The 12,950-nt window shown below is 43.6% G+C and overlaps 1 protein-coding gene across 27 annotated transcripts; it reads left to right on the top strand.

Moving 5' to 3' along the window:
- Positions 1 to 1,914: 1,914 nt before the first annotated feature.
- OTOS (otospiralin) lies at positions 1,915 to 12,623 on the top strand. Of its 27 annotated transcripts, XM_040074826.2 has the most exons (8): positions 1,915 to 2,195; positions 5,681 to 5,792; positions 7,082 to 7,619; positions 8,037 to 8,109; positions 8,248 to 8,646; positions 9,590 to 9,668; positions 10,016 to 10,042; positions 12,118 to 12,623. In XM_040074826.2, exons 5-8 carry the CDS (start codon positions 8,473 to 8,475, stop codon positions 12,300 to 12,302), a joined length of 465 nt encoding a protein of 154 aa, XP_039930760.1. In that variant the 5' UTR covers positions 1,915 to 2,195; positions 5,681 to 5,792; positions 7,082 to 7,619; positions 8,037 to 8,109; positions 8,248 to 8,472; the 3' UTR covers positions 12,303 to 12,623. The 27 variants fall into 27 exon arrangements, with proteins under 27 accessions (XP_039930760.1, XP_039930756.1, XP_039930761.1 ...); XM_040074822.2 differs by having other exon boundaries at positions 7,082 to 7,297; positions 7,417 to 8,646; XM_040074827.2 differs by lacking the exon at positions 8,037 to 8,109.
- Positions 12,624 to 12,950: the final 327 nt, after the last annotated feature.

The following is a 12,950-nucleotide window of genomic DNA, read 5'->3' as shown; positions in this document are numbered from 1 at the left end:
TTTGTTAAGAGCGCTCCTTTGCAAAGTGAGCTACAAAATTTTTCAGGGCAGATTCTATTCAGCTGCCCAGTCATAAGTTATTGAAGTTGGCAAAATCAACCAACTTGTCTTTGCAGCCAAAAAATAGTCGGATGCCAGTGCAAGGACCTGCCATCTTCACTGACGGCTCAGGAAAAATGGAGAAGCCATTGTTGCTTGGAAGGATGAATCTGAGCGGCAGATGCTAGAAGGCCACAAGTCAGGCTCAGCCCAGTTACTTGAATTGAGGGCTGTTGCCATGGCATTCCAGCAATTTCCTCAGATACCCCTACATTTGGTCACTGATTCTGCTTATGTAGCAGACATGGCCAAGCGTTTGGATTGCTCTCTTCTAAAAGAAGTCAATAATGCAGTTTTATTTCAGTTATTGAAAATTTTGTGGCGTGAAATTCAAGCCCGATTTAATCCATATTGCCACTCCTCAAGGCTCAGCCCTTTGCCCATTGAGAAGATGCAAAGGCATCCAGCTGGAGGAGAATTTTCGCAGGTATTTACCTTGTGCCTCTTCCTGAAAGGTCTGTGTCAGGGTCAATGTGCTATAGCCAGTGTACAATGAATGTTGCTCTGCTAGATTGTTGAGTGTTTTAGAGTCATAAGTAAGTTATGCCTGTAAGTGAGTTGTTGTCGTGCTATTTTAAGTCCTATAAGAGTATTTTGTTAAATTGTTTAAATTAAGCTCTCCATTAAGTGCTGTTAAATCTAAGAGCTATTAAAACTTTTAGACCTAAACTGTTGGTGAAGTCCAGGGCTAAGTTTGGCAAGGAGATTCACTCTGAACATTGTGGCTGAACAGAGGGTCTCCCTTATTTTTTCTTATCCTTACCCTTTTTCTATCCCATCCTCCAGGTAGATTATTTTTTGTTGATTCTAGTTTCAAATAGATTGATTTTAGATTTTAGTCCAGTTTTCCTCTGTGTGTTTTAACCATCTAGTAAGCAGCAGAATGACCCTTATCAATAAACTTTGTCACATTTTCATTTTGACATTAAACCTGACTTTGCTGATACCTTTGTCAGTGATTTCTTGAGCAACCTAAAACACTCTTTCATGACAGCTGTGCTTTGCATGTGCTTGTGCAGGAGTCACACCTTTCCTAAAGGAAAAGGGGAGCAGAGCACTCTGGCATGAGCTGCCCTCCACAAAAAGACAGTGCTCAAGGGAAGGGAGGTTTGGGATGCACCACCATGCACATATTGCCCAGACCAAGAAAATCAAAGCACTGGTACAAATCAAGCATTAAAGGGAAAACTCCTGCCCTTCTCTCCCAAGAACACCTGACAGCGCCTGCCCAGTTTCTGTCAACTGTCCCAAGTGCTACCCAGTTTTAGTGCTGGGTGAGACAAGCCACCACATGCCTGGCAGCTGTGGCACTTTGTACCCTTTGCCTTCTCACATAGTTCACAGACATTTGCTTTGGGAATGTGACAGGAGGGATCACAGGCAAAGAAGCTTGGGCAGCGAAGAGAAATCACCTTGATTCAGTCCCTAGGCAGCCCATGTAGTTATTATTCCTGTCTTAAGCTCAGACCAACACTATAAGCCACAAGTCAAGATGAGTTTAAAATTCAGCACATTTTAAAGGGTTTAAAAATAGATATGATAATGTAGATTAAATGTACTGATAAACATGTAAGTACTCTCATTTTTTCCAGGGTCACATGGGAAGACACGAGCAATACCAGGAGCTGAATCTGTTTGCCAAGAAATACTTTAGAACTTTGCCAGCAACATTGCCCTCACCATTCTTCTCCTAACTCATCCATTATCTTCTTTACAAAAATTTCAGCACTTTCCGCTTTAAATTACAAACATAGCTGGGAGCCTGAGGGGACTAATTAGGACCTGAGGGCCTAAAGGCCTCAAGTAGCTTCACCTGTATCCTCCTTCCACACCCCTGCCCATGGTCCCAGGAAGCATTTAAGCTCAGCCCAGGGCTGTAAATCCTAGATTCTCTCTTGTGAGGGTGTTAGTTTTTGGCTCTGGTAGAGTTATGAGTGTTTCTGTTTTATGGCTCCTGCTTGTATATTTGAGGCTGTAATCTATAGCAGGCTGGCATGAGTACTGCTCTCCTGTAAGGGCTGATGGAGCTAACTGAGGGGAGCAGGGGGGTTTGGAATGTGGCAACGGTTGTTTTTTCCTCCCTTGATGCTATAAAGGTGAGTGGTGTCTGCAGAGAAAATGTAAGGTGCTTCTAGTTCCTTTTTATATAGGAAGAAACTGATCTATCCTTCAGTCACAAAAATGGTCTGCTGAAATGGGGGTTTCACCTTCACACCTTCCATCTCCCACTGCAGCTGCAGTTTTACCCCGGCTTCACCCAAATTCCACGAGTGCTAAATGCGAGCAGGCTGTGCCCTCCTGCCCGTGCAAGCAGCCTGGGGTCTGAGCGGGGATCCCAGGACAGCAGAGGGAGCCGGAGCCCCGCGCAGCAGCCCCGGGCACGGCTCGCTCCCACCCGGGAGCTGTCCATGCTTCATGCGAGCTGTGCGGTCCCCCACGGTTGAAGTGAGGTCCGTGCCAGGACCCTGCTAAGGCTGTCCTGCCTTCGGTAATAGTGACAAAAATGGCATCAAACTGAATGGTGAGGCAGGTCATAGTCTGAGCTGCCAGGTAAGGTCAGATGCAAACCAACTGCAAAATCATGCATCAAACATGGGCAATGATCATCGAATTGCTAACTACATAGCAATAAATGCTGCAGGTAAGAACTTTCCCTGTGTTTAACTCTATGCATTAAGGAATTTGAATGTTAACAGTGCTGTTTTAAAGATTATTTGGTCCTGATATAATAGGTTCAGTCTTGTTCAACTGCACTGGAGTTTAGCACATCAGTTCAAACTAGAACCTCAAAAGTAATCACTGCAAAGTTGCTTGGTAAGGCCACTAACTTATAAGGCTAATCTCTGCCTTCAGTATATAAGGCAATAATCTGAGTAACCAAAATTTACAAGCTCTTAGAGCTGTGCAAGGTTTGTTCTCCAACTGCAGTGTTAGTACTGATCACTGTTACCCAGAAAACCTAGGGCGGAAGGTAAGTGCTCTTTCATTTTGGGATGGTGACTGATAGTCTTTACCCTGCCAGTCTGTAAAACAGCAAAACTTTGTAAGGTGGATAAACAGAACAATTCCTGTTCCTTGGGTTTGCTAACCTACCTTGCTTGTAGCAAAGCCTGTGTGGCTTTTGGTCTGGCAACTGCTGCAGCCACTAACAGGTCTCATTGATTGCTGGCATCAAATACACTGGCAACTTGCTCACATTTGTGATGGATTTTTTGTAATCAAGCTCATCTCTTCATCAATCTACTTAATCAGTTTTATTGGCCCTGTGGCAGAGCTGCTTGTGGACAGGTACAACTGGTGATATTGAAGTAGCCTTGGCATATAAATCAAAGGGAAGAAAAGACCCTGGGTGTAAAGAAGCTTCTATTTATCCTACTGAAATCTTACCTTTGGTAATGAAATATTTAATACACTTTTATTTAAAGAAACACCTCTGTGAAATGAAAACAATAAACAGCTGCTGATAGTTTAATAGCTTAAGTGCAGCTGGAACATTCAATCAATCTGAAAAAATTGTGAGCATATTTCAAAATGGTGGAGGTTATTGCTATGATACATCTAACCTTAATGGCAATGGGAAAAATCTATCCTCTCTTGAGAGTTCTTGAATAAACCTTTCGTTTTGTGACCAATTTATTACATTCCCTCCTGAGTTCAGTCATCTGTGGCTGTACTGAATAGCTGAGTAAGGCTAAAGCAAAGAACTAACCAATTTATCCAAAAAGTTGCCTTGGATGAGCTGAGGCCTAATATGGGTGCAAGAAGGGTGAGTTCAAAGGACGCCCTGCTGCTAGAATACAGCTGCTGCTGCTACCTCTCATTCTCCCTGGAGCAGAATTGCTTGGAAGCCAGTGCTTCTCACTGCCATGTACCTTCTGTGGTGCTGACAGGTGTTGCCAGCTGTGTCTCCTGAGGAAACAACATGCAAGAAGCCAAGTGGACTTGTTGGCTCTAATACTCCATTTTTCCTATAGCAAAAATAGTTTCAAATGTTACCAAATCCTAGCCCACTCTGGTGGCAGGCTGGGTGTGAGGTTCCTGTCATTCTTGTGAAAATTTACAGATAGATGGTAGAAAAAATTTGTTGGTGTCAGTGGTGACAGGAGGGGAGAAGTCAGCCAGCAGCTGTTCTTTGCTGGCTCAGGAGCATCTGCTTGACGGGTGAGCAGGAGTACCAGCCTGCTGTGTTGTGCCAGCAATATGGACCCTAGAGAAAGCCAAGCCTGGTGCTTGGAGCTGGCATTGCTGCCCTGGGAGGGAAAAGGGGCGGTGGGGGAGAGCTGAGGATATTCCTGGGGAGTGGCACTGGGATACCTGGCAGGATCAGCTCCTTGGGAGCCAAGCTGTACTAGTCCTGTAGAACTGCTCCCCTCCTTTGCTTTCAGTGCCTGGTGCTGCAAGCAGCACTGCCTGCTACCTGTGAACACAGCTCATTTGCGTGTACAAATATAACCTTTCTTCAGATAGAGGTTAAAATGATAAGTTGAAGTAAATCTGAAACGATGCACTGACTTGTTGGCTCTTAAGTGTGATTGATTTAAGTGTGGAGCTACTCCTTAACTCTATGGTTTGTAACTCTGACCTTCACAATTAGCTCTAGAACATCAGCAAGTGGTTCATTTTCACTGGGCTATCTCTAATTGCACTGCAGTTATTATGTTAATGGTTTTGTAACTATCCAAATCCATCTGCTATGTCTCCCTTCAGTTGTTTCCAGGGGCTACCATTATCAGGTTGGTCAAACCACTTGCTGGCAGGAGAGCTGTCTGCTCACAAGAACGGGAAATATATCATATTTCAGTAAAACTGACTGTAAGATCAAGCACGGGGTCAGCCTGGGAGCTCCGCTGGCCCAGCAGCAGAGGGTATCAGAGGAGTGAGACACAGAGCTAAAGTGCAGAGCAGTTCAGTTCCCAGGCCAGGCTCAGACACTGCAGCCAGGACATTGTGTAATTGATAATACATCTTGACAAGACATTCCACAGCGTAACTGTATCAAGCCCCACTACCTCCTGTTTTGAATAAGCTGTTGGGAGACTAATTTGGTATCTCTTGGTAGAAACCAGAGTCTTGTCATCCTTTTGCTGGCCTGAAGAGTCCCAGTCTGCTTTAGCTGGTCCTTGTCTGCTAATTCCCCTCATGCTCTTCTTTGTATCTTGTCTTGTTCAATCATGACCTTCTGTTATGTGAGACCAAAAAATGCAAGCAATATTCAAAACAGGACTAACTGGCACAATGGCAAAGTGATATGTTAGGGGTTTTGTTTCCTGTCATCTTATTTGTCTTCTTGGCTCTATGACTGAGCATTAAAGAACATTATACCACAACTATCTTTGGTAGATCCAAATCTAGTTTGAGCAGGAATGGTCCAAAACCAGGTGCCTTGAAAGTGGGAGAAATGAACACAGGTAACTCATTTTACATTTGCTGGTCACTTTGTTACTTGGCTTGTTGGTCCTGTGATGTCCTTATATCTGTCTGAGGAAAGCATATTCCAGTCACAGGAATCACCTTTTGACCTGTATCATTTGGACAAATTGCTGGAAGAAATAATCAAACATTTGCTGCTTGTTGTTTTTAGGGATGGTCAATATATCACTGTCATAAGTTGTTTCTGATGTAGAGAAGTGTTGTAGCCCTGTGGAGAACATTTTGTCTGCTCAGCTCAAGGGCAGAGTACTTCAGATGCATCTGTAAGTACTATTTAGTTTTTAAATAAGTTCCTATGGAGCTCTGCATGCATTTGCTTTTGTCTATTGATTAAGTAGGAAAGATTCTGGCTTTTTAAAACAGTGTACAGGGTTTTCTTTTCAGTGCCTGGAGGTTTATAGATTTTTGTGTGTGTGACACCAGTCTAACATAGCTATTGAGAAAACAAAGGCATCCATAAACTTGCTTTTATGTATTCCTTTATCTTTGTTTCAAGTTAATCGACAAGGAGAGCTGAATTGCTCCACGGGGGTTGGCTCTGGGTAAAACAGCCCAGTTAGTAGGAGGCCCATCTGAAGGCAGGCTGGCAGCTCCAGGACTGCTCCCCACTGAGTCACACAAACACCTGTGCTGCCCAAATTGCATTCCCCTATTCCCAAGGGAATGTCCTCTGTGCTCTCATTGATTACAGTCTCTGACCGGCTCTGTGTGAGATTTTTTGGCTTCGAGAGCCATCTACAGAAAGTCCATATTGATTGGATCCTCCTGGGATGGGTGGGTAGGAAAAACCAACAAGCCTTTTCTACCGTGTAGCAAAGCTTTTCTGAGTGAATGGCCTTAGCTAAAAAACTTTATGCAAACTTTGGATTACAGAACCTGAAGAACTTATTGTCAGCAGGAATAAAAGCTTTTTGAGCTAATGGGCTGTTCTGAAAAAGGAGAACAGTAAATTTCTTTCCAAAATAAGTAGAAATTAAGACACTGAACTCATTAAGCAGCTGCGGTTTTAAGTGCTGTAGTGTCTGCTGAAATGTGGCTGCGGCTGAGCAAGATTTGCATTTGTGGGCACCATGGCATCTCCAATTACTGCTCAGCAGTGACGAAGCCTGCAGGGCAGCAACGATTAGCAGAGGTCTCTGCTAACTGATCCATGCCAGCACTTGTGCTGGACATCCAGTGCTGTTATTTTAATAGCCCTCTGTGTTGAGTTTGGAAAAAGAAAAGTGCTCCTAGAGAAAGAAGGGGAAAAAAAAGAGAGAGAGGGGATGAAATGAATTTGCTTGCAGGGTGTTACAAATGCTGCAAGTCAGAGCACCATGTGTTCTGGGACCAGGCAGAGAGCACATTGTGCGCAGTTTGGCACACTGAGCCCATCAGGCACAGTCTTTCAAGCAGCTGATGAGAACTCATCAGTTTTTCTCTAGTCCAACATTGTGTTTAAAACAGACCCAGTTGGGATAAACTGTCATGTACAACAACAGAAGCGTTGAAGAAGAGGTTGTATCCTGTGATGCAAGTTGTTTTCAATGCTACTCTTACCCTCTTTTTATAGTTTCCCAGGTCTGCTTTAGCATGGAAACCCTGAGAATGTATTCACATCTTCAGTATGTACACTAGCAAGTGGAAAATTTTGATTTGAATTAAGTTGCAAGTGTGTCATTGTTAGAAGACTGTCACACAATGTTAGATCAGTGATCCTCCTGGCTCTGGAAGTAACTCCAAGCTTCAAAAGACAGAATAAGAAGGTGTAAAGGAGATAGGTGTGAAGGTGTGTGTCAGCCCAATAGCTATGGGAATCTTCCCAAGATCATCCAGTGTTGTAGCAGACCATGTTGTGACCATATTGACCCTGAATCTGATAATCTCTGGGACTTTGTCATACTACAGCATTGTTAATATCTCAAGAGGAAAGCAGCAGGATGTGGCTGCATTGGGTGCATCATTATTCTCCTTGGTCGTCATCCAAAACATCTCACCTCCCACTTGGAACTACATCTGGTTCATCAACTGCCTAAACAAAAAGCTACCGATGGATGTGCACAGAAGTAGCTTTATGGCAATTACTCAATTATAGCTGATGACTGTTTTGTGTGAGTATCAGCACACCTGAGTGCTTCTGGTTTTTCATTGGAGCAGGATATACAGACTAGGCAGTGAAAGGGAAAGCCTGGCTCTGCAGGCAGTGCTGGTGGGTGGACCCAGGTACAGGGATGCAGCACGGGACTCCAAGGAAGTGCCTTTTCCCACCCACAGCTGCTGTAACCCAGGTGAGTGGGCCAAGGTGCTGCAAGAATGTGGCTCATGTAGGGAGCCTTCCTAAAGGCCTAGATATTAAACAGGACAATTAAAGGCTTTCAAAGATGGAGTAGGCTCTGCTTTCATAATATTTTTCTTTTCAGCTTTCACAAGACTTGGCACAACCTAGTGTGCTACAAAGCACCCTTTTTTCCCTTTACTCAGAATACCTTGAATTAATTCTTGGCAAAACTATCTAACTCTGTGTGTAGATAGAAACAAACTCCAGCCAAACTGGGTCCTCCTGCAAGGCCACTCACCTGGCTCTCTCTGCTCCAGGACTTTGTGAGTACACAGATTTCCCCTGTGCTCCTGTGGCAGAGGGTTGGATGTGTGATACAGCAAAGGCACCAGTGTCAGGACCCATGCACGCAGTTGGGAAATGCCGATGTCTAGAACTGACACAGAGAAATTATTTTGTAGACCCTAAAGGCAACTGGAAATGCCCAGCAAGAGGGTGCAGCTCAGATCAGCATCTGTACAGTCAGACCTCACAGCCTGAACGTGCACAGTGAGCTCTACACTGGCATCTCAGTAGCTCCTCTCAAGAGAGGAACCATCTGGAAATAGCTGGAGGTTTGGTGAGGTGACCTGAACTGCCACATCTTCGAGAAGCATGGAAATCCCCAATCTGCCTGTGAGTCACAAATGCTTTCTGCTACACCTTTGTCCCTGACCACACCTGCTGCCATCAAGGGTTGTGTGCTAGATGAAAATCAATCAACATGTACGTGTCAAAGTGCTGGATCCATACAGCAACCTGCACAGGCTGGAGACCAAAGCACCTGCTTGGTGTGCGAGAGGAATCTTTCCAGGACATGGGTATGATGTGGAAATGCATTTCAATGCACCTTATCGACCCTCTGAAGGCACCTGCACCATCAGCATGGCTGCGGTCATTGGGGATCTTCTTTACTTACTATAACCCAATTGATTTTAGTGGGCACTCAGTGCCTGGGTACATTTTAAAGTCTAGATTTTAAAGATCCTAAGTGAGACTATAAAGCACTGTCAAGTATTTCTGGGGTTTGTGACTGAGCTGGAGAGAGAACTCAATATCCTTTTAGCAATTTGTTCAGCTAGTGTTTTTGAAAATCTATTTTTCTAAAGGGGCAGAAAGAAAGAAAGTCAGGAGGGCAGCAACTGTAATAATCACTGAATTTGCTTCTGCAGCCTCTGTCTTCCAAAAACAAGTGTTATTGCCAAAGTTGATTGTGATTTCCTCTCAGAAACTGTCCACTATCTCTTCTGTGGGCAGTGCTGAAATATAATGCAGATGTGAGCAGTTAAAATACCTGAAGAAGACAAAATCAGATTGGTGTAGTAACTCGGTGACGTTTCCCCCCCACCCTTCCTTACAAAGCACTCCTATTTTACAGCAATAGAAATCCTTTTGAAGTTTTGTAGCTGACTCAGAGCTGCAAGGAGAAGAGAGAGGTAATTTCTAAAGTGATACTAAATTAACCACAAAATCAAACATTTTCAAAGATACTTGATTTCATGTTGGTTCAGAGGCACCTTTTGGATTTATGCCATCAAAAACCAAAATATCATACACATTTCAGGACTGATGGTCTTTTAATACTCTGTGTTGCACTTCAGAAGCTGTAAGAAATGTAATTGGATTTTGTCATGCCTAAATTAGGCATGAATCTAACTAGAATCTATTTTGGAATGCATTCTTCTTTTAAAACAAGAAATAATAGAGTTTGCATCATTATTAATCTCTTGTAGTAATTCCTTAATTTTATGGATTACTTTTTAGAAACACAAGCAATTTCTTGCAGGCAAGATGACATTTACTGGCTTATTTTTCTTCTGTATGCTGATGAACAAGCTAACAGGTAAGATTACTACCAAATTTATTCTTGTTTATTTTTTCAAGCCACCAGAAATATTCTGTTACCAGTCCAATATCTTCTATTTGGTATTGCAGACATACTAATCCCAACTGTTCAGGCTGTGAATTCTGACTAGCAGCCAGACTAAGCTGGTTTGTAGCAGTGACTGATTGCAAACAGGGAATTCCTTGCTCTGCTGTGCAAGAAACAAAAATCTTTTGGCTACACAGAGGGTCCTATGTGGGCATTAAAGAACCTGTGAGCTTCTAGTTATACATGGAAAATATTTAGTTAACAGGAGGTCTTTCTGTGTAGCAGTTGGTACTGATGTGTTTCCTCTTTATTTACAGATGCCCGATCCCTCCAGGACAGAGATGGTAATTCCTAACGTGTTTTTATTTCCTTCGTGTCACTAATAATTAGGAGAGTAATTTGTAAATCCCAGACTTGATGCCCAGCAGTGACTTTGGCAGGGATGCTTATTAACCTCAGTGGACTATGGAAAAGCTTTCAATTAGTTCTGGTGGAAAAAGAATAGTGAATTTTAAAAATTCCTTTAAAATTTATTAAAAGGTGATGACATATTAATAATGTATAATAATAGAGCTAATATCCAGTCTTAAAATGAAAAGGGATTACGGTCAAGTCACTAATTTGTTGTACAAAATCCTAACTGGAATGCACCAGACTTATAAATGTATAGGACATCTGAGAACTTTGTCCATCCTTAACAATAATGCTCTATGTGTATCTGCTTTTTGGCAAGAAATACTGACTTTCATGACAAAACGCTTAAAATTTACAAATTGCTACAAATCCAATTAGAGAAATGTTGGAATAAATCCCTTAGCACAGCTACCCTGTGGTTCATGTCACTTTGTGTGATTAGTCCATTGGATTAGTGTTTGCCTTTGATTAAAACACCCCTCAACAACCTAATGACCACTGGCATACTGGTGATTCTATCATATAACCTATGTTTGGCTTTTCAGACAGAATTCTGTCTGAAAACAGTTGCAGAGAAGTATCTGCAATAACCAAGTGCTCCCATTGCTGGTGTGCATCTCAGTTAACCAAGAACAACCAGCAGTATCTCCAGTGCACAAATATGCAGAGTATTATAACAGATATTAACAGGACAAATACACAATAAGGTCTAATATGATTATTTATAACTCAAACCTTTTTTCCCTATGCTCCATTATATTTCTTTAGAAATAAATATTTTTTAATATATCATCTCTAAAATATTTTTAATACATCATCTGTGTTTGTGTACAGCAAATATTTTCGTGGCAACTTTTGTGACAGGAGAGCCTGCATCAATCTAGAATTAGAACCCTGTTCAGGCAGATCCTGTTGCTCTCATTACCAGCAATTATTGTTTTCTTTCACATTGAGCCAAGCAGCAGCCTGCAAAGTGAATCTGAGGTCAGCTGGTATAAACAGTGAGTTCTCCTCTGCAGACAGCATTTGGCTGCTTCATTTGGTTTATGTGCCATCTGAGCCTGCATGCTGCAAACTTTACTTTGTAAGATTAAAGTCTGACAACAGGATTGCTAAAGGCTCTTAATTCCTGCAAAAGACCCTGGCCCCAAGCTGAGTGAAAAAAACTTTTATTCATCTAAATGGGCTTAAAATAAAAATAAAATACTGTATTTAGCTTTGCTGCACAGACAGACATTTGTGACTGTGGTCTCAGCTGCCGTTCACATTTTAAATATGCTTCTCTGTTTGCCCACATTTGGGCACAAGGGTGGACAGCTCCTGTGTTTTCACAACCGATTTTGTTTTCCTGCTGAACTGGAAATCTCATTTCAATGATGATATCACATTCTGATATTGCAGAGCAGGTCCAAATGCAGCAGCTGTCTCCCAAGTGGCAAAGCCTTTCCTGTGCATCCCCCTAGCTCGTTTCCTACAGTCCCCTGAGAAGAGGCACAACTCTGCATTTCCAGGCAGTACCAGGAAGCATGGCCCCAGTCCCTGGGAGTTCTGTGGGGTCAGCTGCAGGGGCACGCCATAGAGGGTGGTGCCTTATTCCTTATATTCTTATATTGGGCAAAGCGAATTATGTGGAAGGAGGAAAAATGGCTTTTGAATGCAATCGCTCCTTGCTTTGAAGTAACCAGCAGCCTTCTAGAAACTAAACCAGCCCGATGAATTCTTGAATTGGCATGAATGTGGATGTGTCCCTTCCTTCCTGCTCCCCATCTTGTCCCACTCTGTCACTCCTGGTGTGTCTGGAGCAGGGAATACCAGCTCCATCTTCTGCAGAGTGGGTCACGAGAGGGGTCAATGGCTCTCCTTGCCTCCCTCCCACCAGAGGAGCACACCAGCCCCCAAAGGGAACTCACAACCCCAAACCATGGTGGCTCCATGCCCAACATCTCAACAAACGCGCTTCATATTACAGTAATCTGCGATGTTTTATTTTGATTGGGTTTTTTAGATCCCTACCAGGAAGCTGCAGCCTTGCCATACTGGCCCTTCTCATCCAGTGATTTCTGGTCCTATGTGGAATATTTCCGGACCTTGGGAGCCTACAACAGGATCAATGACATGGCCAGAGCCTTCTTTGCCCAGTTCCCGTTTGGGACCCACCTTGGCTACCACGTGCGTGACCACGAGCAGTGAGTGCCACGCTCAGCTTTGCCAGAGCTGCTGCCCAGGGGTTTGGGTGAGCACCTGTCTGCCAGTGAACACACCTGGGCTGCCTTCAGCTGCTTTGTGATGCCACGGTCATGTGCAGCATTTTATGGCTTCAATGAGTCTCTTTTTTTACCATTTCTTGTAAAGGTGTATGAGTGAACAACTGACTGCCAGCAAGCACATCTGCACTGCGCCTCAGCTCCTATGTGACACTGCAGCCACATGCAGTATTCCAGGCTTTAAATTAATCCCTTTTGTACAATTTATGCTTCTGTATGACACAATAAACTCCTCTGTTCTGCTGCATGGCTTTGGGAGGTTGTTGGGGTTTGTTTGTTTGTTTGTTTTAACAAGTAGTGCTCTCAGCTTTGTCTTGGGAAACTGCTCTCTGTGTAGAGGAGTTGTGTGTACAGGAGATATTCAACCAGTGCACACAGTTTGGGGGCTGGAAGGGCCGCCAGTATCAGCCGCACCCACCTTTTGGAAAGTGATGCCTCACTCGGGCCTGAAGGACCGCAGGGCCCACCGTCGCCATGGCGACAGGGGCGGGGTGAACAAGATGGCGGCCTCCAGGTCTGGTTGCCGTGGCGACGGGGGGGGTGAGCAAGATGGCGGCCTCCAGGGCTGGTTGCC

The sequence above is a fragment of the Hirundo rustica genome, chromosome 10 (assembly GCF_015227805.2).
Source record: "Hirundo rustica isolate bHirRus1 chromosome 10, bHirRus1.pri.v3, whole genome shotgun sequence".
Taxonomy (NCBI): Eukaryota; Metazoa; Chordata; class Aves; order Passeriformes; family Hirundinidae; genus Hirundo; species Hirundo rustica.
The sequence above is the reverse complement of the archived record's forward strand: the minus strand, read 5'-3'. Positions and strand labels throughout refer to the sequence as shown.